This window comes from Strongylocentrotus purpuratus, unplaced genomic scaffold (assembly GCF_000002235.5).
Source record: "Strongylocentrotus purpuratus isolate Spur 01 unplaced genomic scaffold, Spur_5.0 spur5_scaffold_9, whole genome shotgun sequence".
Classification (NCBI taxonomy): Eukaryota; Metazoa; Echinodermata; class Echinoidea; order Camarodonta; family Strongylocentrotidae; genus Strongylocentrotus; species Strongylocentrotus purpuratus.
This window is the reverse complement of record NW_022145615.1, coordinates 9,270,446-9,296,550: the sequence shown is the minus strand read 5'-3', so window position 1 is coordinate 9,296,550 and position 26,105 is coordinate 9,270,446. Positions and strand designations below refer to the sequence as shown.

General features: G+C 38.0%; 1 protein-coding gene across 3 annotated transcripts in view; it reads left to right on the top strand.

The window, feature by feature from the left end:
- LOC100891208 (zinc finger protein 271) overlaps positions 1 to 22,731 on the top strand; it is a 41,617-nt gene extending 18,886 nt beyond the window's left edge. For 2 of the 3 annotated variants that reach the window (XM_030977422.1, XM_030977421.1), the window contains one exon: positions 3,725 to 5,421. In XM_030977422.1, coding sequence (XP_030833282.1) covers positions 3,725 to 5,103 — 1,379 coding nt within the window. In that variant the 3' untranslated portion in view covers positions 5,104 to 5,421. Of the gene's footprint in view, positions 1 to 3,724; positions 5,422 to 20,679; positions 20,816 to 21,133; positions 21,200 to 22,194 lie in introns of those variants that run through there. The other variant, XM_030977423.1, reaches the window with a different exon arrangement.
- Positions 22,732 to 26,105: the final 3,374 nt, after the last annotated feature.

Here is a 26,105-nt window from a genome sequence, read left to right as displayed (position 1 = left end):
CCCCCCCCCCCCCCCCCCCGCAAAAAAAAAAAAAAAAAAAAAAAAGAGAGAGAAGAAAGGAAAAGAAGGGAAAGGGAAAGAGGAGAGAAAGGGAAAGAAAAAAGAGGAAGAAAAAAGAAAAGGGGAAAGAAGGAGATCGGGGGGGGGGGGGGGGCCGAAAGAGCCTTGCCTCCCAGGCTGTTGACCCCCCCCCCCCCCCAATCAAAAAAATAAGAGAGAAGGAAGGAAAGGGAAAGAAAAAAGGAAAAGAGGAGATACTGGCGTACGGATAGGGGGGGGGGGGGGGCTTGGGGGAAATCAAATTCAAACGTGGTTTCTTTCTAATTCCACAACGGTGGATTACAAATAATGCTGAAATTATTTAATTTCCGAGATTTTTCCTCACTTTTTAGTAAATTATACGTTTGTATGTGTTTGTTGGAAAATGACAAATTCCTAAATTTACAGCCAGGCAAGAAATATGATTCTTGATATTCCTACATGTCAGGGCCCGAGGTACGGCAGGGATCGGGAGCCTCGAGCTCCCTCCCCCCTACTTTTTTTGAAAAAGTATATTAAAGAGAAATAAAATAGAATGAGAGCAAGAAAGAGAGAATAGTTAACTGCCCGTGTTAAAAAATAATGAGGCATCAAAATATGCTCATCTGAACTGGATTAAATGCCTAAAACCCCTAATCTTCCGGGGGCTCTGCCCCCATGGACTCCACCTATAGGGCCCTACGGGGGCCCATAGATGCTTATCTGACGGTAATTTAATGCCTAAAACCCCTGATTTTGGGGGGCTCTGCCCCCTGTACCCCACGCCAATAGTGTCCTGCCAGTGTCACAAAATAATAAGGTAACAAAAAAAAATGCTTATCTGACCGTAAGTTATTGCCTTAAACCCCTGAGCTTGCGGGGTCGGACAAGGTATCAAAATGTGTTTATCGGCACGTAGCCAGGGGGGGGGGGGGCGTAGGAAGAAAAAGGAGCAGACAAAGGATATCTTTGAAATTCAGAATCAAGAACGGTACAGCAAACCGTCTTCTTTCTCTCTTAATCTTATGAAACGTCAAAGCTTTAGCGCTTTGAGCGCGGGAGGGGGGGGGGGGAACCTGAATTCAAACGAGGATTCAGAGGCGAGAACTATAATACGAATCTTTAATGATTTAATGAAACAAAAGCTTCCGCGCTTTGCGCGGGATAGAGGGGGAACTAAATTCCGACGTGGATTATTTTCGAGAACGGTACAATGAATCGTCTTCTTTCTCTAATGATTTAATGAAAATTAAAAGCTTCCGCGGGAGGGGGGGGGGGGGACCTGAATTCAGACAAGGAATAAGAGTCGAGAACGGTACAACGAATCGTCATCTTTCTTTAATATTTTGATGAAACGTCAAAGCTTCCGCGCTTCGCGAAATAGGGAGGGGGAATCTCGCCCCTCCCTGCACCGACCCCCCCCCCCCCGCATTACGTCACTGTTGGTCACCATTACGTACCAATATTTGGCTCGCAAAATTTCAAATTTGGGCCCCCCCCCCTAAGAAATCCTGGATCCGCGCCTGCCCCCCCCCCTCTCCAAATAAAAAGATTGCCTCTGTGCCATTCCTAAATAATTATGTTTTAACACTGATGAATTATTCAATCAATTCAGTTTACCACGTCATGTGACTGTAGGCAAGATCGTCAAAATATTCTTTTCCACATGTTCACACTGTACATGCAATAGTCTGCTGGTACCGGTATTTCTTTTTCATAGTTGTGCATTTCTAATTAGAAAAAAAAAAAATAATCTGTCAATGATTTTCCCCCCTTCTGAATGAGGCACAAACTTGTGTTAGTGAATAAAAATATAGAATAAATATCCTTTGGAAGGTTACGATATGGAAGAACAGTAGATGCCAATTTGACGGAATGTTAATGGAATTTCTTTTAATCTTTGTTAAACTATTGTTTAAAAAATATTAGTTAAGAGTTATTAATTCCAATCTGTGAAGTTGTGTAAAATGTTATACAATTCTATCAGTAAAAATTTCAAACTGTTCTGGACTGTTCTTTACAGCAGAATTACAAGTAGGGTAGGTGCAGGGGATTGGAGACCACCAAGCTTGAACCCATCACTGTATGTCCGTGTTGGCTCCAATATTGATATAGCGCGATTTGTGGCATTACATATATCCAATTCATTTTGAAGACTACAATGTGCTCTTTCTCCGAGAAAATTGGCAAAATTGACCAAGGTAACCAATTTTGATCGTAAAATTTTGCTCTGATATAAAAACACAATTTTCACTGAATGTTGTGGTGTATGCAGATATTTAGGGGTGGCTCTTAAAAAGCTGTTTTAAAATGAGGTTTATGAAGTGTGCCAACCATCACAGAAAACTTAATATGGCCATTGTATGTTGTGAATGGGTGTTGCACAGCACATTGTGAATGGTGTCTGATCATGAATGTGTGCAGGCAATGGGGGACATCAGGTCCAAGATTAATTATTATTATTATTATTCATTTATTGGTATATAATGATCGACCAGCAGAACAAGGCTAAAAGGGTCAATTTACAAAGGTACAGTGATGTATATTATATACATGTACAATAGTATTACGAAACATAGTAAATAAATCTGTAACATAATAACAACACAGCAGAATTATATTGCGTTCGTTTATGTACATTAAGTGAAAGGATGTACGAGCAGAAGATATACAAGAGCAGGGGAAGGTATATGGCTCATGAAAGTGAGAGTGATAAAGCGAATGGAGTAGAGAGAGAGAGAGGGGATGTGAGAAAAGGGGAGGTACAAAGAGAGAAAGGAAGAGAGAGAGAGATACAGAGCAGGAAATGGAATGATCATAATTAAATAAACATATTATTCCTAATTACATGTAATACATTAATGAAAATTAAGAGAGTCAGATTTTCGGCGAGACAACAATAATCATCTTACAAGTACATGCTAGAAGAGAGAAAAGGGAAGGTTAAAAGAAAAAAAGTAGGAGAGAAGTTTGAAGAGAGAGAGAGAGATGGGGGTCGTTTGTTGTGAATGTCGAGTATGCCGAGGACGGTCAATGACCCTATGCTGTTTGGTTCATTGTCCATGTCCAGAAATATTTTGGGCCACATTGTTTTAAAAATTGTTTCAAAATTACAGTAAGTTCATTGGCTGCATATCTCTCTTTCAAAAAGTGTTTAAACTAACCATAACAATCCCATTTTCATTCAAATTGTATTTAAAATGTCTTGATTTGTAACTCCCTTATTACCTGCATATGTAGGTAATGAGAGACCTTTGGTGCTGACGTCATTGATCATCTTATTAATCAGTTACATCATGCAATAAATAATCAATGAGTATACATGTATATTAATTTGTTTATCGTAACATGGAATTCTACTGACACCCTTTGATAAAAGTTTTAATTTATGGTTAAGATCAGTAAAACATGTTCTCTACATACCGGTAGTATTTCAAGACCCATGAAGAAAACAAATTGTACTAAAGCCACACCCTTAATTGTTTACAAAGCATGATCAAGAAGGATCTCAATCAATGCATGATAAGTTGGTAACCCACTATGGCAAAAAGCCACATGTGGAATATGGCATTTTCCAGAACGAGTTCTCTCCCAAATCATAGTATTCTAAGAGCTAATAATCTAAACCAGATCATGGGATATATTTGTTCCTACTGTAACAATATGTTTTCCATAATGAGATTTAGCAATTTCTTTTTCTCCTCAGATGGAAATTGCAGTCTGGATAGCACCAATCCAAATACGAGATTGCTCCATCAACATTTGGGAGAGAGAGAACTGAAGGATGAACAGAGACAATTACTTGATGGTAAAGTGACATGTGTAGTGATAAGAAAAAGGGGTTCTGATTTCCTCCAAACAGTTGAGATAGTAGCCCCAGTTGATACATCCAAGAGAGACGATCTGTTGAATGGTAGTAGTTGCTCCAGCAGCGCTTGCAATCGTGAGACTCATTTTATAGAAACAACAGCTGCAGAAAGTGATACATCAGATCCTACAAGTTCTGAAGATGAGGCCGGATGGATTAATATAGAAAAAGAGAAGGAATTTGATGATGAATTGTGTGAAAAATCAAATATTCAGATTAACACACAGTCTCCTCGGTCATCTGTTCATGCTTTGAATGCTGATCACAACGATCATAGGGGCTCTTGCTCAGAAGAAAAGCTTCCTCAATGTTTGGATCATGACAAAATGTTTTCTACCACGGGGAAAGTCTCTGGATATGAGAGGAGGCCCTCAACTGAAAAGCAGTATCAGTGTTTGTACTGCATTAAAAGATTTACGTATAAGAGTCGACAAGTGGAACATATGAGAATTCACACTGGTGAAAAGCCCTTTCAGTGTTCCTTTTGTGACATGGTATTCTCTAGAGTGGGCTCTCTAAGAAAGCATAATAAAAGCACCCATGGAGGGAAAATGCCTTACCAGTGCTCTGTATGCAAGAGAGGCATGCTAACGATGGAGTCTTTTTCGAGACATATGGAAACACACACCTTTCGGTGCTCTAATTGCAGTAAAAGATTCACAAAAAGGTCTCATTACGAAGAGCACATGTGCGTCCAAAGCGAGGAAAGGCCCTATCAGTGTTCTTTGTGCAACAAAACTTTCTCTACCAGTAGACAGTGTTTAAAACATATAAGAGCCCATGCTGATGGAAAGCCGTATCAGTGCCCTCATTGCCCCAGGAGATACGCAGAAGAATCAACTCTGGTAGGGCATGTCAGCAGAGCTCACTCTGCAGGAAAGACCTATCAGTGCCCTCTGTGTAACAAATCATTCTCCAGAATGAGTAATCTAAAACTACATGCAAGATCCCACACGGGGGAAAAACCTTACAAATGTTCTGTTTGTGGTAAGGCGTTCTCTAGAATGAGCAATCTTACACGACATACAAGATTCCACACTGGTGCGAAGCCTTTTGAGTGTTCCTACTGCAACGGGAGATTTACAGAGAAGAGAAATCTTATACAGCATATGAGAATACACACTGGGGAGAAGCCATTCGAGTGCTCCATTTGTAACGTGACATTTTCCCGTAATGGTTCCCTCACCAGACATAAAAGGACCCACAAGGGAGAATAGCCATATGCTTTTTTTTTTGGCGACAAAGTATTCCTATAATAATTCATCTCTCAAGATATAGAATCCACATTGTAAAAAAGGCATCAAAGGGTGATTCCGTGCACTGTGTCACATAATCGAAAATATGGGACAATGACATTGTCCAATATTTACTGTCAAACCTGTCTATAGCGACCGCCAAAGGGAAACACAAAAAGTGGCCTTTGTAGACAGGTGGTCTTTGTAGACAGGTGGTTACTAAAGCAGGTTAGACTGTATTTCATTTAAAACCAAAGGAACCATTAGTCAATTGTCATTTAAAGAGATTTTCATTTTAGATAAAAATAAATAGATAAATATCATGTTGTATGGGACACAATGTAAAAAATTGCCCATTACACGAGCAGAGAGCACACTGGAGAAAATCTACATGTGTGTTTCACAGTGTAACAAAGCATTCCTACTTAAGTGCTGTCCTGTTGGTGCAACTAAAACTCACAATGAAGGGAAATCTCTTCCAACATTATGGGGTTTAGTAATTCAAACTTGAACCCACAAAGGATAATAGCCTCATATCTGTTCCCTCTGTGTCGTAGTTTTTGTCTCGCCTGCGTAGCAAAAAGCGAGACATAGGCGCCGGCGTCAACATCAAAAACTTAACCTAAGGTTAAGTTTTGGAATTTGTAGTATAATTTTGAAAGTATAAGTTCTTATTCAATGAAACTTGGACTAAAGGGTTAACAAGTATCCTCAATCATGTGAGTAAAATTTCAGGTCACAAAGTCAAGGTCAAAGGGCATTTCAGGTCTGCAAACTTGGACTTTGTTGTGTCATCAACATCAAAAATTAAGCAAAGGTTAAGATTTTGAATTGTTAGAATAATTTCAAAAATGTTTGTTAAAATTCCATGAAACTTGTAAACGAGGGTTATCAAGTATCACAAATTATGTGACACAAATTCCAGGTCACAGAGTCAAGGTCAAAGGTCATTTGAGGTCAGTAGACTTGGATTTTGTTTTCACAACTTGATATGAGAATTGATAAATCAATTTTTGATATTTGTTCATATGCCATTAAAGTTATTAATCTTGGTGCAAATTATAGTAAATAAATCTTCTGATGATTCTTAGTCAAGAATTTCATTTTGGGGGGCCAGTTAATGGAATTTATTTTAATCTTTGTTCAACTTTTGTTAGGATTAAACAATATTTTAGAAAATATTAGCTAGTTATTAATTCCAATAAAATCTGTAAAATGTTGTAAAATGTTATACAATGATATCAGTAAAAGTTTCAAACTGTTCTTGACTGTTCTTTACAGCAGAATTTGAAGTACATATATTTTATTAAGGAAAAAAGAAAGAAAAAATGTAACCGGCGATTTTACTTGTGTGTTTGCCGAATTAGGAACATTAAACAGGTAAGAAAACCAATGCTTTATCACTCATAAAGAAATCATAGATTACAATGTACATTAAATTGTTGTATGGAATGTTGATATTTATTACATTTGTAACAGTGTATTTACATGTTGTGTACCTTAGTTTCTAAGTGGATTACTGCCAATTGAGGATTCAATTCTGTATTACTTCTGATTAAATGACCCATCTTGATAATTACTAGAATACATGTGTATGTAAAAAATTCATATGCTAGTTTCATATTCATAGATACCGGTACCATACTTTGTTATGGCATATATAGGTACAGTTGAACCATATTCACTAAAGGTTGGGTACTTCACGTTTTACTTATCTAAGGCTCTGTATAAGCTTGGCTTGTTAGAACTCTTGTGAGATATGTGCCGCGGGATTCCATATCCTTAAACTGCTTGCGTACAGAGCAACAAGACAACTCTGTAATAGTGCCGCGTGTTTGTGCCATCAACCTGGATCGACCGGGATCGACCAAATCAATTGATTCATAATATATTTTCCCCGTGACATGAGAGTAATATTAATCGCTTCATTCTTTTAATTAAATGTAGACCTAATGTTAATTATTATTGTGTAAAGTGGGGGCACATATTTTTTCCCACTTGAGCTCCGGATCCCCAGTATGAACTCATTTGCATACAGCCAATCAGAGCTCAGAAATTTTAACTTATTGCTAAGTAACAGTTTTTCACAGCAATTTTATAAGCTGATATTTGTAGATCTGTAATAATTTGCTCAAGGTAGAGATGCTAGAGAAATGAATCATTTGCAAGCCTATGCCTAAGTACGCACACCATGCATGCTGATAGGCAAGGCGCTGTGTGTACGTGTGTGAAGCCCAGAGCTTCGCACCGTTTTGAATTTCGCATCTTTACCACACGTAAAGCTTGTTATTGACACGATGAGCTCTGATTGGCTGTACGCAAATGAGTTCATACTGGGGGTCCGGAGCTCAAGTGGGAGAAAAATTACGCCCCCAGGGCAACGTGTCTGACACGGCCGGTTGTAGCAACTACTCCTCCGAAGATCAAGATACATTAATCTGATCTAAGGAGACACGAACGAACGAACGAACTTCACGTTGTTGGTTACACATGCCCTGATATTTACGAAAGGTAATGTTAGCTGGATGTAAATGAGCATAAGTTTTTCAAAGATGGTCTTTGAGATATCAATAATATTTTTACCTGTACATTTCTGAAAACATGCCCATGAAACTAGGCAATGGCGAAGCGTCGATCGTTGGTCTTTTAGCAAACTCTTGTGATTCTTTTTCTCGTATTAAAAAGTGTCTTGTTGAGATCCTCTTTTTTCGTAAATTTTCTGAAGATTTTTTCAGAAAGTGTTCAGTAAACTGGACCCGACGCTTCGATGTTAAGATGCAGTTTTTTTTTTTTATAGACGCTACACCTAACCCTTCAGGAGGAATTGCACTATTGCAGCTTGGTTATTTACGAAAGCTAATAGGGACTTTTAGATTAAGTGGACGAGAACACGACGAACGCGTACTGATCATGCGAGTCAACGTACTCAACTGCCCATGTTGACTACAATAGACCATTTACGCAATGTAACCAAATTTAATGCACAAGTCTTTGTGAAGTGCCTCAATACAAATTATTTCATTCACCTGATAAGAATAATTGTAATTAAATAGTTAGAATGCAAACTGCATATATCAAGTGTTGCTTGGTAGGTCAAGCCATAATGTTTGTCTAACCTGGCAACAACTAATGTATGCAGTTTGGAATATGTCTTTTGAAATACTATTATTCTTACCAGGTGAATGAAATAATTTGTATTGAGGCACTTCACAAAGACTTATGCTTTAAATTTGGTTACATGACGAAAATGGCCTATTAGAAATCTTTTATATAGCACAAAATATACAGTTCCTCATTCTACCCTCAACAATTGCTGTGGTAGACAAAAGATCCCATCCCTTCACTGCTATAATGTAAAAATGTGTAGAACAGGTGAATATGCATGTGACACCTGCTCTACACATTTTTACATTATAGCGGGAAAGAGATGTTCCTTTGTCTATCTGAGGAACTGTATATTTTATGCGCACGCGGCATATACTAGTACCGTACTAGATTTAGGAAAATCAAGGTTGACGCATTCTCGATCGCCGACTGAGACGACGTGACGCATGCGCAGTGCCTTAAAATGACGTCACACGTTGCAGTCAAAGCTATCGACGTGCAAATCTAAAAGTCCCTAGTGTTGCCCTAAAGGCCCGGTCTCACCGCCAGAACTTTGCTGGAGCGTTCCTTGAAAGGTAGGGAGAGGGGGGCGAATTTCGATAACGCTCGTCACCGCGCACAAAATGGGAAACAAATCGAAAACACGGGCGTTGCCTTAGCGGTGCACCGCTGAAGCCGGCGTTGCTTTAGCGTTGGTTTAACGGTAGCGAGCGTTGGTCCCGCTCCAACACCTCCATACCAACGCCAAACCAAAGTTCATCACCGCAATGGATCGCTCCTTCAACGCCCGACACCGTTCCAGCAATCCCGTGTCCGCTCGTAAAACGCTTTCAACCGCTCCACCAAAGTTTGTGCAACGTTTAATCACCGCCCGGGCAAAGCTGGCGAAGCAGCGGTGCTCCAGCGTTCAAGATTTCTGCGTTGGCCTAGCGGACCAAAGCGTCCATGAACTTGCGTCTAGCGGTGCTAAACTTTGACTGGGCGTTGTTGGAGCGGTGGTGAACTTTGCCGGAGCGGAAAATTGCCCGCTCCTCACCGCTCCCAATATTTTGTGCAGCTCAAAACTTTCGGAGCGGTAGGAGGGACCATCAGCGGTGGCCGAGCGTATACGGCGTTGCCTTAACGGGGGCCAACTTCTGTTAAACGGTGGTGAACGGTTACGAGCGGTGATGAATTTTTTTCTCCGCTCCAGGAACGCCCCAGCAAAGTTCTGGCGGTGAGACCGGGCCTTTAGACGGTAAGATCGGATTGAACGAAGTAAGCCCTGGTGATTATGGCAAATCCAAATTTACTCCCAATGAAATAACGGACAAACAAGTTTTTTTTTTCCTTCTATCTTTTTGTCAGAGGTACAAGTGTTTATATGTCTTTGCAATATTGAAATTCACTATTCTTTCTGTTCAGAATGCAATGGTTCATGAAAAAGTGTCTTTTTATTATCAATAAACTCTATCTCAGTTATAGATTCCTGTACTGGTATTCAATTATATATTATTCTTGTTGTAAGTAGATGTTGATTGCACAGTGGTATGTTGCTATGTTTACAATAAACAAACTGATGTTGTCATCTTGTGTTTGCTAATTGCTCATGCTTGGGCCGTCATTCAGCATCTGCCCAAGGCGCTGACCCGTGGGGGGGGGGGTGGTGTGCCGAGCGTGCCTTGCCCCCCCTTCCCCCACCTGGCCAAAAAAAAAGAGAAAAAAAAAGAGAACGGCAAAAAGAAAATTGTGACCGGAAATGTACCTTTTTTTAATCAAGGGGAGGGGGGGGGGGCGGTGTTGATTTAAAAAAAACGGTCATTATGCCACCCCCCCCCCCCCCCCCCTATTGAGCGAAATTTCGACCGGCATGATTTCCAGGGGCAAAAAGGAAAAAGAAAAATTAGTGCTCACTAATCTAGTGCAGACTAATTGTTACAGGATTACAAGCGCAGGATTACGGAGAAAAAAAATGTTTTGACACATTGGCCTAGGAATTTTTCCATAGTTATCAAAAAAGATCTGAATTTAATGTACTACATGCATCGTATTTACCCTATGACAAATCATGTACATGTGTACACTCTGTCCGAAGAGTTATGAAATATGGGGTGTCTATGGTGCTTCATTTTTATGACATGACTAATTATGAATATGTCTATGCATGAAATCATGTAGGCCCTAGTATTTAAATCATGTAAATTTAAAGCATTATTAATTTTTGCTCAACTTCATTTATTTTTCTTGAAATTTTAAGATATGTTTGACTTACAATCTTAAACACACTGATAAGAAGTTAAGCCATTATAAACGGTTTCCCTTGCTTAAGTAGGTCACTGCTAACGTTTAGATTTCACAGATAGGACATGATTCCTGCAAAGTTCTACTTAATGTCATGTTGGCTGCAAAAGGGATATACGGAATTCCCCATATTGATTTCCGTTATTGTCCATCACAGTCTTCTCCACTTCTTTCCGTTGCTTTCTTTTGTTGATCATTTCTGAATGTTCCACTATGAAGTTTGTCCGGTCTTCCATTGTTGATTCGTTTGTATAAAGACGCATACATGAAGGCTATATCGTTTATATCTTTGGCAATAAAGGCAATGATTTTACAATAAACATGCAAGTGTTGTGGACGTTAAAGTTGTTTAAAATTTGTGACATTTATTTGACATTTATATGTGCAGAATGCTTATTATTGTAAGCTTCATAATTACGAAAGGAAATGTTATAGACAATCAAAAGTATCACAAAGGCTTTTACAAAAGTCAAACCGGAGGCACATTCCTTAGCCTATGCATATCTCCTTTTGAGTTTTGAAATGCGCGAATATTACCTTTGTGACATTTTAGGCCCATGTAATCCGAACATTAACTCTATAGGCACTACACTCCAAGAAACTGCCCTTTGGTTGAATTTTTGAAAGTCTTTGTTACCAATACAAGAATATGACATGTACAGGGAAAACGTGTGGATCTCACAACCCTAAATGGAATAGGCAAGGAGTACGTGGTTTGAACTTTTAATTTATACTCTACCCTGACACACTTCCCTTCCAATTTGTTTTTTTCGTTTTTTTTCTTCAATACTAAACATGGTTAATTTCATTGAACAATCCCAGAAATCTTACGACATTATCAATGCAATGAAATGGGAAGAAATGTTAAATAGTACAGAACAAATATGACTGGAAAGTCATATGGTCATTTAATTTACAAGCTATGAAAGAAAACAAAATATCAGAATTCAATTTTAAGTTATTACACAACTTATTACCAATTAGGTGTAATTTATTCAAATGGAAATTGTGTAACAATCCCTTATGTTATGATCAGTTACACGACAATCTCCATTTATTTGTAAAATGCAAGCACACAAGATTGTTTTGGTTACAATGTGGTGAAATAATTCGAAAACTTTACAATGTTAATTTTTCTTTTGACAAGTTCGTTTTAATTGTAGGTTATAATTTGAAAAACAAAATATTTAAAAGTTTAAATTTCCTTATAATATATGCAAAAAAAGCAGTTTATTTAACATTTATGCAAGCAGAAAATCGCAAACTCATGTTTCATGAAGTCTCTATTCTTTGTATTTTCAAAAGATTAATTTACAACCGATTAAAGATCGAAAGGAACTGTAAAACAAAAAATCTATGCATTTTTGAAAATACTGTTATTCAAGAAAACGAAACATGTTTTATTTAAACTATGTTAAGATTCTACAATGTTATTTCAATTGATTGTGTATGACTGTTTGATTTGTTCAAAAGCATATAATTATTAATAAATTCATTTTACAAAAAAAAAATTAAAAAATCAATGCGCTGACGCAGGCCTACAATTAAGGTAACAACTTGGCAACACAAGTTTGATATTATATAATAATGATAATGTATGATAATAATACTAATAATAACAACACAATTATAACCAAGTATTTATATTGCGCATTTTCCATATACAATGTTCGAACGCACTTTACGATTAGATGTATGGCATGAACATAGAGGCGAGTATGAGATTAAAACGCCCCGTTTTGGGCAGCAAAGCATAGGACGAATCATTTCACCAGATATAAAATACGGGACTCGGCCACTTCATGAAGTGGCACCAAAAATATCTGCTCGGCAACATGGGAAAATGCCTCGTTGATAACGGCTAGTACGACATTTTGTTCGTATATCCATAATATCACTTTTGCCACATTTTTTATTTTATAGCAGACATAATACCTTCCCCCCCCCCCCCCCCCCCCAATTAACCTGGTCATACTTTGATAATTATGCTGAATGGGTGGATATGGTGCTTCTACATTTAAACAACGATATACTATTAAACTGAAAACGAATTAATAACACGAATTTGAGAAATTACATACATATACAGATTATATAGAGCCGCGATTGCAGCATATATGGATTATTAGGGCAATCACAACCTTCATGACATCCAAGATAAATTTGCTAAACTTGTTAGCTATGATAATGACATCATAAATCATTCCTTCTCGTGGGAGCACATCAGTCGCTGATCTAGACGGAGATGGCTAGCTCAAAATGACTGCCAGTCTTCAAGCCACATTCTCACCGACTTAATTAAGTCTTCAAATCACATGGAATACATTGGATGCAGCTTCCTTTGGAGAATAAAGTGCCCAGTGGTGTGATAATCGCACTTGGGAGAGATGCGTCGGATACGGCACGTACAAGTACTGTTGCGTGTAGTTGCGAGTGATAGGAGGAAGCATGATACATGTGTGTTATATCGAGACTGTCCCTTTAATTGCAGGGATGACATCAAACTGATTTCATTACAATGTCTTCCTTCTCCATCCGTCCTCTGTGAATTGCAGCGCGAACAGGTTCTGCAGATTAATACGGGAGTCGGTTCTTGATCGAGAACCTGGAAACGACCTGGTTGAAATGGGCGTGTCCGGACATCGATGGTCCACGTAGTGTTGCTGACCCCTTGGCGGTTTTGCGGGATTGGATCGTGGACTTCTGTTATGCTTGAACCCGTTTCTGATGGATTTTATATTTGCAGATCGGCTGGGAAGCAGGTCGGTCACCATGGTACGAATCTCGCTGTAGAAGAAGATATACAGCATAGGCTTGACGCAGCTGTACGCGTAGACAAAGCAGGTGACGGTGAAGAATGATTCTGCAGATTTCCTTGAGACTAGCGTTTCGGTGTAAATATCCCTGTATAAAGGTACGATAAAATACGGAGCACATAACCCGCTTCCTGTGATGACAAGTGCAATGATCAAGTTCACCAATTCTTTGGTTTTCTTGATGCTTTCTGCCGAGGTAGGTCTCCAGAGTTTGCCACTCGAGTTGATGAAGATACCAATGACGCAGCATATCGTCGTCATCAGCGGCAACCCCATGGCGAACACCAAGCCATAGATTGGGAAGGAGATAGGAAAGTGATCTGGCCATGACACGGTACAGATATTGCCATCAAGTGCGGTTGAACGGACGCGAGTGAACACCCACACTGGTAGAGTCAATGCAATGGCCACTGCCCAGATCCCCAGGATGCATCCCCAACCCTTCTCGTGTTTCGCTTCTGTTGATAACGGTGCGGATCAGCGACGGCAAAGCACGTGTCGATCCCTACAAAGCAAAGACTGTAAAAAGACACTATTAAGTTGGTGAAATCCAGAGGGCGCATTACCGAACACAGGGCTTGCCCGAATGTCCAAGTCTCATCCGCGAACTCTGCCGCGAAGATTGGACAGACGAAAAAGAGGAGAGCGAGATCGCAGGCTGTTACGTTTTGTATCACCCAGTGGAGGAAGCATGGCGCGGTATTCGCCCTGTTTTTGACGGACAGAAGGCCGAGGATGATGAAGATGTTCCCGACGACACCGATGAGGATCACGAGTCCGACAACGCATGGTGCGACGAATCGGACGGCGTCACTACTCTGAACGATTACAGTCGGCCTGTTGTTTGGAAATGAATTGGAAATGTTTGAAAACAACAGCGACATGATGATCTTGGTAATTATGGAGCAAAATGATTAACTCTCACACTTTTCAAGAGAGAATGATAAATAGTCGGTGCTAATTTCTCCGTCGGTTTCGTCCCCTCTTATAGTCCACGTTTCTAGCCACGATTATTATGTCACCAATGCACAAATAAAATCGTCACACTGAAATAAGTTGGTATAGATTGAAAATAAAATACAATACATCAGAATCAACTCAGAGTCATCCGTGTAAGTGAAAGCTCCACAATATTGTACAAGCCCCTTTGGTGTCCTCGATCGAAGTCCTGTTCTGATTTTATTGTAGGATTCAAAAGATTCCCCTCTTGAAATAATTCGTCTTTGAGATGTCTCTCCTATCTTCATACGCCTAATGATCGTCGCGTGAATGTTTTAACCTTTGCTATGTCTTTGTCGAATACTATTTACACCCCAACTCGAGTTCTCTTGTCTTCTCTGTCTAACAATCACTTCATCACGTCAGAGATGACGAGATCAGAAACAGTTAAATATGGTCGTGAGAGGCTTTTTATCACAGTATAACCTCTCCATGTGCAGTAATGCGAAATAGGTCCTAACGTTCCAACGTCATTCTGAAAACTGAATTTCAAAGTGAATTAACGCTATCACGGATTGCAGGTCTGACAGATGCCCGTATATTTTAATGCAAAAATATCGACTAAACTAATTACCCCTTCTGTTTTTTGCGGGGAAAATCGATTGTGTTAAAAGATCACTTTCATTTATATGTACATGTGTGTTTCCCAGAGATTATGACACTACACACTCACTAACTTGTTAAATAATTAACGCTTGGATGTGCAGTTATATACTCTATGCACATTCGAATATAATTTGTGTTGGACTTAGGAATAAAAATAGATAAACATAGATACTAATTGAAACAGAACGACACGCTTATTTAGTACTCTAATAAGGCTCTACGGTGAGGCAATATTCTCGCACACATGTGTATGGGGCTAATCGATTTTTAAGGCTGATTCGTCTGGCAATGAGTGTATGATTACATAACAATATCGAAATCTCTCTATTCCCTCTCTAATGACTCATACAATTCTCATTAGCTCTCCTCCCTCTCCTGTTTCTTCATAATTTCTTCCTTCCTTCCTCTTTCTTTTTCTCCTTCTCCCTCTCCGCACCCCCAAAAAGCTCTCTCTCTCTTTTTTTGTTCTTTTTTTTTTGTTCGAGGTACATTGAGATTTGGGTGTCCAAATTTCCCAGTCCCATTCATGTTAAACAATAAAAATAAATAAAAAGCAGCAACAACAACAAAAACAACGTTCGTATTGGGGCATTGCACGCTGTGTCCCACACTTTTCAAAAACACTAAGTTACGGATGATCTTATGTCCTATATAATTTTAAAGTATAGTATAGCAGTGTAATAGCCGGACGTAATCGGCTCGTGCCCCCTTTTCCCTATTGAAAAAAAGAAGAGACGTACTCAATTTCATTATAGAAGTACAAAGATGTGCCCCAATTACCCTCCTAAATCCTATCTACACTAGTTTAGCCAGGATATAATAAACCTTCCTGCATGGTCACTGACATATGGTTATCTCATCAAATCAGCTCTCAATTACTAACATAAGAAAAGTGAACCATGGTGGACCAACGGGCACCGATTAGGCATTGTTTGCTATATAGAGGGCGCAAGTAGCTATAAGTAGGGCAGTAGGGCTTTAATATGTTCTTTTTCTTTTCATTTAACCTTTCTTTTTCGCTTGCCAAGGAAATAATTTAGACAAAATCTTTATGACAATGTTTTGTCGTTTTGTTGTGGCAGATTTACGTATGATGTGCCCCGCCTGCGAATTTTTTTTCCGTACTCGAGAGAGCAAAAATCCCATGTGCGCATGCGCGTGGACTTGTGATTTCTCTGCTACTTCCCATACGAAATGTACATGTATTCGCATGTACTGTGCACGATTCGCGTTCTACGAGTAAACGATGGCATAGTAGTCTTCAAACACAGACTCTGGTTTGCCAGTTTGACAAATCAATATGCGTATGTGTCGCGATGTGCTTATTCAAGTCTGTGTAGTTGTATGATTCAGACCCAGTAGTGCATATGGAAATACATTGCAACTTGTATAGAATGGTATAGTAGTCTGCAAGCACAGACGCTAATCTGACAGTTTGACAACATACTAGTAGTGTGCTGAGAAGTACTTTATTCAAGTCGCCAACTTGTATAGAATGGTATAGTAGTCTGCAAGCACAGACGCTAATCTGACAGTTTGACAACATACTAGTAGTGTGCTGAGAAGTACTTTATTCAAGTCTGCGTAGATGTATGATTCAGACCCTACTGGTGCGTGCGTTAGAAATGCATCTCAATGTGTAGAGTGTAGTATAGTAGTCTGCAAGGACATAATAATATATTGTGTATTGATGAGTAGTGATTTTATGCAAGTTTGTGTAGTTTAATGATTCCAGACCCCATGGTAGGCCTATGTATTGTGCCACTGCTCTCTCACACTCTTTCTCTCTCTCTCTCTCTCTCCATCTCTCCATATCTCTCTCTCTTTCTCTCTCTCTAACACTATTTTGTCAAACTGTCAGATTAGCGTCTGTGCTTGCAGACTACTATGCCACTCTGCAAGTTGAGATGCCTTTCCAATACACGCACCAGTAGGGTCTGAATCATAAAACTACACATATTTGAATATAAAGCACTACTCAAGACACTATGTTGTCAAACTGTCCGATTAGCGTCTGTGCTTGCAGACTACTATACCATGCTATTCAATTTGGGATGCATTTCTGTAAGCACTAAAATGTCTGAATCATACAACTACTCAGACTTGAATACTAGTACTATTGCTACGCACGATATATGCGTAATTGTTTTGTCAAACTGGCAAATCAGAGTCTGTGTTTGAAGACTACTATGCCATCGTTTACTCGTAGAACGCGAATCGTGCACAGTACATGCGAATACATGTACATTTCGTATGGGAAGTAGCAGAGAAATCACAAGTCCACGCGCATGCGCACATGGGGTATTTGCCCTCTCGAGTACGGAAAAAAAATTCGCGCCCCGCCTAGTATTTCCTTTTCATATTGTTTCCCCTTAAATTTCCCTGTCCCCCTCCCCTCTTATTCGCTGCTCTGGATTGTGTGTAGGTGTGGGGGGGGGGGGGGGGGGATGCGTGTCCCCTCTGTTACTACGCTATTGTATGTAGTTAAAGAATGATTGGATGGTACTAATGTAAATTACATAATGGCTCAGCTTTTATGAACCATGATCAGTGGACGTTCCATAGTTCGTTAATGTGCTTTCAAATAGCGCCATCTTTTGATACAAAAAGTAATATGTTTCGAATCGGCGAAGAAAGCAATTTACCAAAAACATATTGCAAAATAATCTATTCCACCGCAGTGATCTTAAGAATAATGCTTTAATCAACATACTGATATATGAATTCGCTATTGTCTAATTACAACAAATAAAAATCATATTGTCCCTCTCAATGTGCATTTAAGTACCATTTTATAGGGCTTTATAGTGCTTAAAGGGATTGGGTATCTTTGTCTCAGATTCTTAAAATAATTTTGGATTTGGCTCATGCCGCAATCATAATTATAAACCTTTAGGTCAGTCAGGAATCCCATGACGTTTTCAAGCCGATCGCCCGTCTGATTATCAAGATATTTATGATTGGAATTCGAAATGTCAAAAACCGGGGGGGGGGGGGGGGGGGGGGGGGGGGGGGGGGGGGGTAAGAGGACACTTTTTTTTTTGGTCTCGAAATTTCAAAATTTGACATTTTGTTCCGTTGGGGGGGGGGGGGGGGGTAAGGTCACCTTTTTTAGGTCAGCCATTGGCATAATTTAAAGGGAGGAAATTGAACAATATGAACATTTCAGATACCTACTACATGTTCATTCGTGATGGGTACAAAATAATGCAGGGTATATTAAAATGTGAAATAATGATTTTAGAGCAATAATACATGAATTCTTAAACGTTGATTGATTCGTTCAAATTTATATGAATGTTGCGACTTTTCAGTTACGAACAGAAGGCTTCGATATCTACTCAATCTATCAAACAATACGACATCTAGCTGTACTTAATGCACAGACAAAGACAAAAATAGGGAAAAGCCAGGCCAGAATGATAAAATTGAAGATGATTAAAAGTTTGGTTAAAAAATAATCAAACAATATGTTCTGAGGTCATATTTATTACAATTTTCAATTATGCGGTGACTTGTTGGTTACGAGCAGATGATAATGGCAGGCTGTGATATTCTATAAGACTAGAAGCTATCTAGAAAGTACTTCAACAGAAAGCTGGATAGAGACACTTCCTCACATCAAGCTACGAAAAAGTATATCATCATCTCACAGAATTCTGCTCGAATACCGCATCGAAATCAGGTAGGCTCTACAGCCCTTACGTTATGCCTGTTGCACATGAGACGTCTTTCTGATTGCGTTAGTTTGTAATTGTATTGATAATGATATCGACTATTTAAGAGCGCTAAAACAAAAAGTAGTAACAGAATGTGAAGAGAGAAACTTAAAACTAATAAATAGGTAGATCATACTTTATTACTGAGGAAAGAAGTATATTTTAAGGGATCTTTTAAAAGTGGTAAGCAGGTTAATTCTCTGAGGGAAAGGGGGATGTTTTCGAAGCAGCCGCTGTAAAACGTTTTCCGATTTAGTTGACGGTCTGGATTTGGGAATAATTAGTGTAAATTCAGTTGTAGAGCGTAGGTCTGCATTTCTTCGCCTCTTGTGCAGCGGGCTTTTAGTGCACATTAACAGGAGCTTTGCTTTGGCAACTCTGATGGGTGAGATGGCCCAGTGATCTCGTTAGACGGGAGATCCCGGGTTCGTAACACTAAAGGGCGCTAGGTGTCCTTTGTGGTAAGGCATTAATCCTCATTACTCATACTGACTTATTACACTGACTCATTACTCACACTGACTTACATCTACCTTCCTAAAGTTGTCATCAGTGAAACAAAAATTGGCAACACTGTAACGTATCTTGCGACCCCCTCTCCAATTTAGTCCGTACAGAAAATTTCATGAACTTTTATTTTCTCAGTTATTGATGACAGAATAGTTGGTTTCATACATTTCTGGATGTATAAAACATATTTGCAATATTTATATTTAGGGTGAATGTATGATGGAACATTTTTTGATGGAATTTATAAGCTTTTAAAGTCTTTTAGTACAGGGCAAATGGATGATGACCTCACAACATAATGTCACAGAGTTGCCAATTTGCACGGTGTTTGATTGATTGTATCTTCAAAAACTCATAACTTTCTTATTTTTAATCGGTTTTTGTTCAAACTTTCACTGACTTGTTCCTCTTATTCTTCTGTTTTCATAAAAACCAACTCAATATCGGGGTGGACTTCCCCTTTCAGCAAATTGGGTAAAATGTTACAAAGAGGAGGTTAAAAAAAGCATACATGTTTGTTGGGGAATACTTTATACCAACACTAGGTAATGTATGTATACCCAATTTCGGGTATATTTTACCAAACAATCATGCTCAAATTGTAATGGCTCATACCCAAACCTGATTTTGAAACAGTTAGTTTTTTTAAAGTAATTAAAGATTTGGGAAGGTAAGTTTAAAGATAATCTTGAGTTCTGGTAAATATAGAAAGTAAATTCTCAAAGAATCCAATGAAACTTACACAGAATGTTAAATATTACAAATAAATGACATGTGCAAAATCATTTTGGTAGAAAAAGTATAGTGGCTGAGAAATGAGTATAATAAATAAAGAAATCTGCTGCAGGATAACAATCCAGAATAAATCGTAGCAATTTTCTTTCAAAAGACGATTACCAGAGCTCACTGAGATGAGCTTTACGTAAGTATGAGTAATGTTTAAAAGGTAGTATGTCAAGCACTGTTGTCAGATCATTCATTCAATTCAATTTCTTAATATTTCCCGCGCCTTGATAGCATTTTAAAGACATTACATTCTCCTACTGCTATTCTTTGAAAACGAAAATATGCGTTGAATCGTTATCATCGTATTCTCAAGGAGGGTGGGGGTAAAGCCATTAAGTGCATGCACTGACAGCAGTGCAGAAAGGGGCGGGAACATCGTCTTTCAACAGGGCATTCAAAACATTATCAGTTGTTTGGTTTCAGAAAGCGGAGAATATGATTGAATGTAGACATTATGAAGCCTCCCGCCTTGCATTCATCACAGTAAACCGCAATTCCCGTATTTTATGGCAGCCTGTCGTCTCGAAGCCCGTTATTTTTGGCGCAATTTGTTCCTTCAGTTTCCGTTATAACTTAATATTGTTCGATTTCGGCTTTCTGTTCATTCTTGATGAGTGGTAAAAGGAAAGTTTCAGTACGTCGCTATTTTATGCTGACATTCTTAATTGTGTTGCAATGTCACCGTAGCTTTGACCAAATGATCAAAATGTATCACATGTTTATTCTATTTTCCTTAGACTTTGAAAATGGTGTCAAAAACCATGATTGCTCTCTACTTTCTGGTTGCCTTGGCTGTGGCAGCAAGTGTTTCAGTCCAGGAAGATGACATCGACAATTCCAATGCGTTGAGTGTCGAGGAGAACCTGATCACCAGTAAGCAATTTATTTCTAATGTCATTAACCAACTAAGCCAATACAATTATAAAACAACCAACCTAAAGCAATTCCAATAGTCGTATGCTTGTGCGGTCACCTATTGAAATGTGCCAACATGGCAATGATGTTTTGACATAATCAGACCAGATTTGTAGAAAGTTTGCACTTTTAGAGAGATAATTTTGATCACTTCTTATCCTGGCCGATGATATTTCGTGATAATTTTAGTTACCAACCAAGTTTGGTTTGATTTGATTTGATTTATTGATTTATTATTGTTTCGATCATTTCCTGTCTTTTATTTTTGTATTGCAGTAGAGGAGGAGATGTGTACTGGACCGTTGACTGAACATCAATTAATGATGTGTCAGGGTAGCGGAGGTATGAACAATATTTCCAAATCTAATCTAATTTTCTATGAATGATAATAATCCACCTCTCAAATTTTCAACTCGACACCTTTATCACATAGTCATGAAAATGGGAAAAGTCAAGGAAGACAAACTTGAAAAATCGCCTTTCTTTTGCTGTAATCTATACCACCTTCGTTACCAGCCTCAAAATGATCAATGCCATTTTTAACGTAATGATTAAGTTAATAATAGCAATACTTTTAACGCTGATATATGACTCGTGGATGTGCAGTACAGACATAACAATTGTATTGATAATATTTACGGTAGTCATGAACACCGGCATTGTAACTAAAATAAGACTACAAATTAAGGAGTACTCGACAAGCATGACACAAGAAGGCTTTTAAGTGCGCATAATTTCGGTCCAAAAGACTTTTTATATAAATTTGTTTTTATTAACATTATGAAGGGCATGTTTATTTACTTCAAGTCAGGCTCGAACAACCATCGTTGTCATTTGTCATTTAATACGATGATTAAACAACTAAGCACGACATGGTAACTTCCTCTGTTTCAGGATCGCTTTTTCGTATAGAGGGCACGGAGTCATTTCTAATAACCTAAAATTACTTATAATTGGGAGAATTATCCAATCCATATTTCTCCATATGTATCTTCATAATTTTTAAAGGGTTGGGTAAAATTTTACTCATAAGAGGGGAAGAAAGTAACCATGCATGTTTGTTGGGAAAGAATTTACCAAACACTGGGTAATGTTTAACCAAGGTTGGGTACATTTCATCCAACAAACCTGAATCTTCCCATTTTGACCTCTCATGTTCAAAATTGTACCAACTCTACACTGCTTTAAGAATGCAGATATACACCTCTTCATTATCCCGCTAGCAGAATCACACCATATCATATAACATTACTGTTTCTGAAATGCAATCGGTGCATGCAAATTGTAAGGATACAGCAAAAAAGTACCTTCAATTTTTTCCCTTTTCTTTATTTCAGTTAATGGGAAATAAGCGCGTCGAGAAGTTCCAGAAGCATACTAGCTGGATCGTTTCCATGTGCCTGTGGTCAGACGTCTTCTCTGTTTGTTGAGACTTTTGTCAAATTGATGCGAGAAAAAAAAAATCATCGGTGATCAGTCATCACTTACCTTAATCCTAACGCCAACGAATTCATAACCTTGCCTCTAAATATAAAAAAAAATCAATAAATATATATAATTCATTTGAAATCTCGTTTCAAAAGTAAAGTATCAATATGCCTACATGTATAGCCCACTATAGTTTCGTGTTGACAACAGGTTAGTAAATTCACTGGAAATTTGATTGTTTGGTATAATGCATTGAAGAGTACAATCTTGTACATGTGCCTCACATGTTAAGAAAACGTGCAAAGGAAACCATTGAGGTGAATACTTTAATAGAAATAAATGATCTAAACAGTATGTTCCGATTGTAAATTGTCAAATTTTTAATCAGCTGCTTCATTCTCTGACACATTGTGCACAAAAGGGTCTCATTAAATAGAATGACGTAATAATTCCTCCTCAAGTAATTTATTTTTGTTCATCATCGTGAGAGGGGTAACTATGAAAAAAAAGAAGGCAGAGAGAGAGAAAAAAAAGAGAAAGGGAGAGAGAGAGAGAGAGAGAGAGAAAGAGAGATGGGGAGAGATAGACAGGGAGCAGGCATATCAGAGAGATAGAGAGAGAGATTGTGGAAATCTTATATAGAAGAGGATACGAGAGAGAGAGAGAGAGAGAGGGGGGGGGGGGGGAGAATATACATGGAACAGGCATATAAATAGAGAGAGCTAGAGATTGAAGCAAGCCTGTATAGAGGATACGAGAGAGAGAGGGAGAGAGAGAGAGAGAAACAGATGAGGCAGGGAGATCTATATAATTATGTTCAGTTAAATACAAACATCTTCAGAAACTATATAGTAATACCCGCTTATTAGTCTATCTCATTACGTTCTGTTGATGATGATGATAATGGTTTCTTTGATCTGTTGATTCACAGACGTCATCATCCAAAAATATCAAACATGAAACTGGTGATATTGTGAAATAAGCAGACATGATTAAACAAAATTATAAAAATTGTGAGAGGGAGAGAGATAGAGAGAGAGATAGAGGAAGTGAAAGAGAGAGAGACAGAGAGACAGAAAGAGGGTGGAGAGGGAGAGGACTACATCATACCTGTACACGTCAAATGCTAGTTGCGTCTTGGATATAGACCAGATGAATACAATTTTTTCTTTAAAATTTGAGATGTTTCTTTTGAGAACCATGCAGCATCTCTTTCAAACAACATACTTTCAAAATGCATACAATATACGAAATCGCTTGATAATTGATAGAACCTTTGTTTTAAGTCAATTTAGATTATTCTTGATTGCATCTACATGGCAGTTTACAAAGGATGAAATATATCTCTTACATGTACATCACCTTTGAATATTACCATTACATAGTTTCTTATATCTTAACCGAATTTAAACGTATCTATATATCATTATTACACGTACCATCTTCCGCCTACAGTAACTGAAATTTAAAACTTATATCATTATATTTGGCATTGATTTGCAGATGTTGAAGTTAAATAAAGAAATAATACAATACAGAAAGAAAGTAAAATAGTTTCGTGGTCGAAAGCATATCCGGAAATGCGTTGAACATTTGAAAGCAATATGATTTTTGTAATACAATGACATACATGTGTGTATGTGTTTGTGTGTGTGTTGGTGTGTTTGTGTGTGCGTGTGTGATTTGTTTCGATGTGTCTTGTTGTGTGTAAGGTATATATTTGTGTTTTGGAGTAGGGGGTCGGGGAGTGTGTGAGACAAGCTAAAGGGGGGGGGGACGAAACATCTCTCGTCTTATTTAAGGATGGAAGGTGGTATAGTCAATATGCACGTATAAGAAGAGCGATTCAATCACTCGGGAATATGTTAGTACTTGCAGATATGAATGTAGAACATAGGGGATATATGAAATTTAGATCCACAGCGTTTGAATTTAACGATATAAAATTGATTGAAGACATGATTTCAGTTAGACAGTTGACAGTTAAAAGAATATATCAAGAGTTAATTAAAACAAAAATTGAAAAATCTAGAGCGGAATAATTTTGGCGTAATACTTTGGAAGTTGAATATTATATACCTGTATGGTCGGATGTTTGGTTATTTAAGTTAAAAAGTATAAAAGACAGCTTACTAATTAATTTCAATTTCAAATTCATGTATAATATTTTAGCAATACCATATAATTTGTTTAAATGGAAAGTTAATGCCAATGATAAATGTTATTATTGTAATCAGACAGGTGATTGTATGCACATGTTCTTTTTTTGTAACGAATTCAGTATGTTTTGGAATGAAGTTGAAAGGACTATAAAGAAATATTTCATGTCTAATTTTAATTTCAAACCATGTCATCTATTGATTGGTATTGATTTTAATTCAAAGAAGGAAAAAGATGTTGATATTATTTTGAATTATGCACTTTTAACTATTTACAAAAGTTTTGTTGGAAAAGAATCTAACAAGAAAACAACTAAAAAGAGACTTCTTCATATCTTTATTTACCTATTAATTTATCGTTTACAAATAAAAGAAAATATTAGAAAACCATGTATATCCCTCCAGAAATGGAGGCAAACGCTAAAAATGTGAATATGTTTATATTATTATGAAGACAAAAATAAAGAAGACCTAAAATGGTTATTTTACAAAAACAAAAACAAAAACAAAAAACAAAAAAAATCCCTCGTCTCATTTTATTCAATTTTTTGAATAGTATTTACTATATATATATATATATATATATATATATATATATATATATATATATATATATATATATATATGTTAGTGTGTAAAACACCCCGTTTCATTCGAGTACTTTGTTTTCACTGAAGCCACCGGAAGAAGAGCAATTGGCTTATCATGAAGAACTGACATCAAACTGCAACAAAATGATTTGTATAAATGGGAATAAGCAGAAAGGCTGCCATCTAATTTTCCCGTCTGAACGGGTTCTCTTCTTTACGTATGACGGCCTAGTACATTGTATAATGCTTTACCTAGTAAGATGCATGTGCTTGCTTGCATTGAGGTCATTTCAGGACTTACATATTGATGAGCTGTTTGAAATTAACTAGGAGGTATGCGCGTATTGGGGAATTTGGCTTGCTGCTCTACTTAAAAAAAAAAAACTTCCCATGACATGTCATGAGTGTTTAGTGTGCATTATATGGGACGTACAGTGATAGATGGAAAGCTATTTCAGTATATTCGAAATGAATTTTAGGTAACTCCTTTTCCTCCCACATCATCAACATTCATTTATCTCATTTCATCTACATTATTAAATGAAATGCATTCAGAAAATGAAGAAAAAAAAAGAAAAAACGAAAATAACCCGTGAAAAAAAAATATTGTCGGCGAAGCATTTGTCGTAGTACCAGTAGCATTTGTATTTAATGGGACACTTTTTGGGCGGAGCAAATGTCGTCGGAGCAAATGTCACCGGAGCAAGTGTCGCTTCATGCGGAGCAAATGTCGTCGGAGCAATTGTCGGCAGAGCAAATGTCACCGGAGCAAGTGTCGGCGGAGCAAATGTCACCGGAGCAAGTGTTGCTTCAGGCGGAGCACATGTCGGCGGAGCAAATGTCGCGGAGCAATTGTCGCGTTTTGCGGAGTAAATGTCGGCGGAGCAATGGTCGGCGGAGCATGTGTCGGGTTACCGCGATGATACATCAATTCTTTGGCGTTGATTGATTCGTTTAAATTTACATGAAAGGTGACTTGTCGGTTACGAAAAGACGACTTCGATATCTACTCAACCTATCAAACTATACGAAATCTAGCTGTAGTTAATACACAGACAAGAAAGTAAGAAA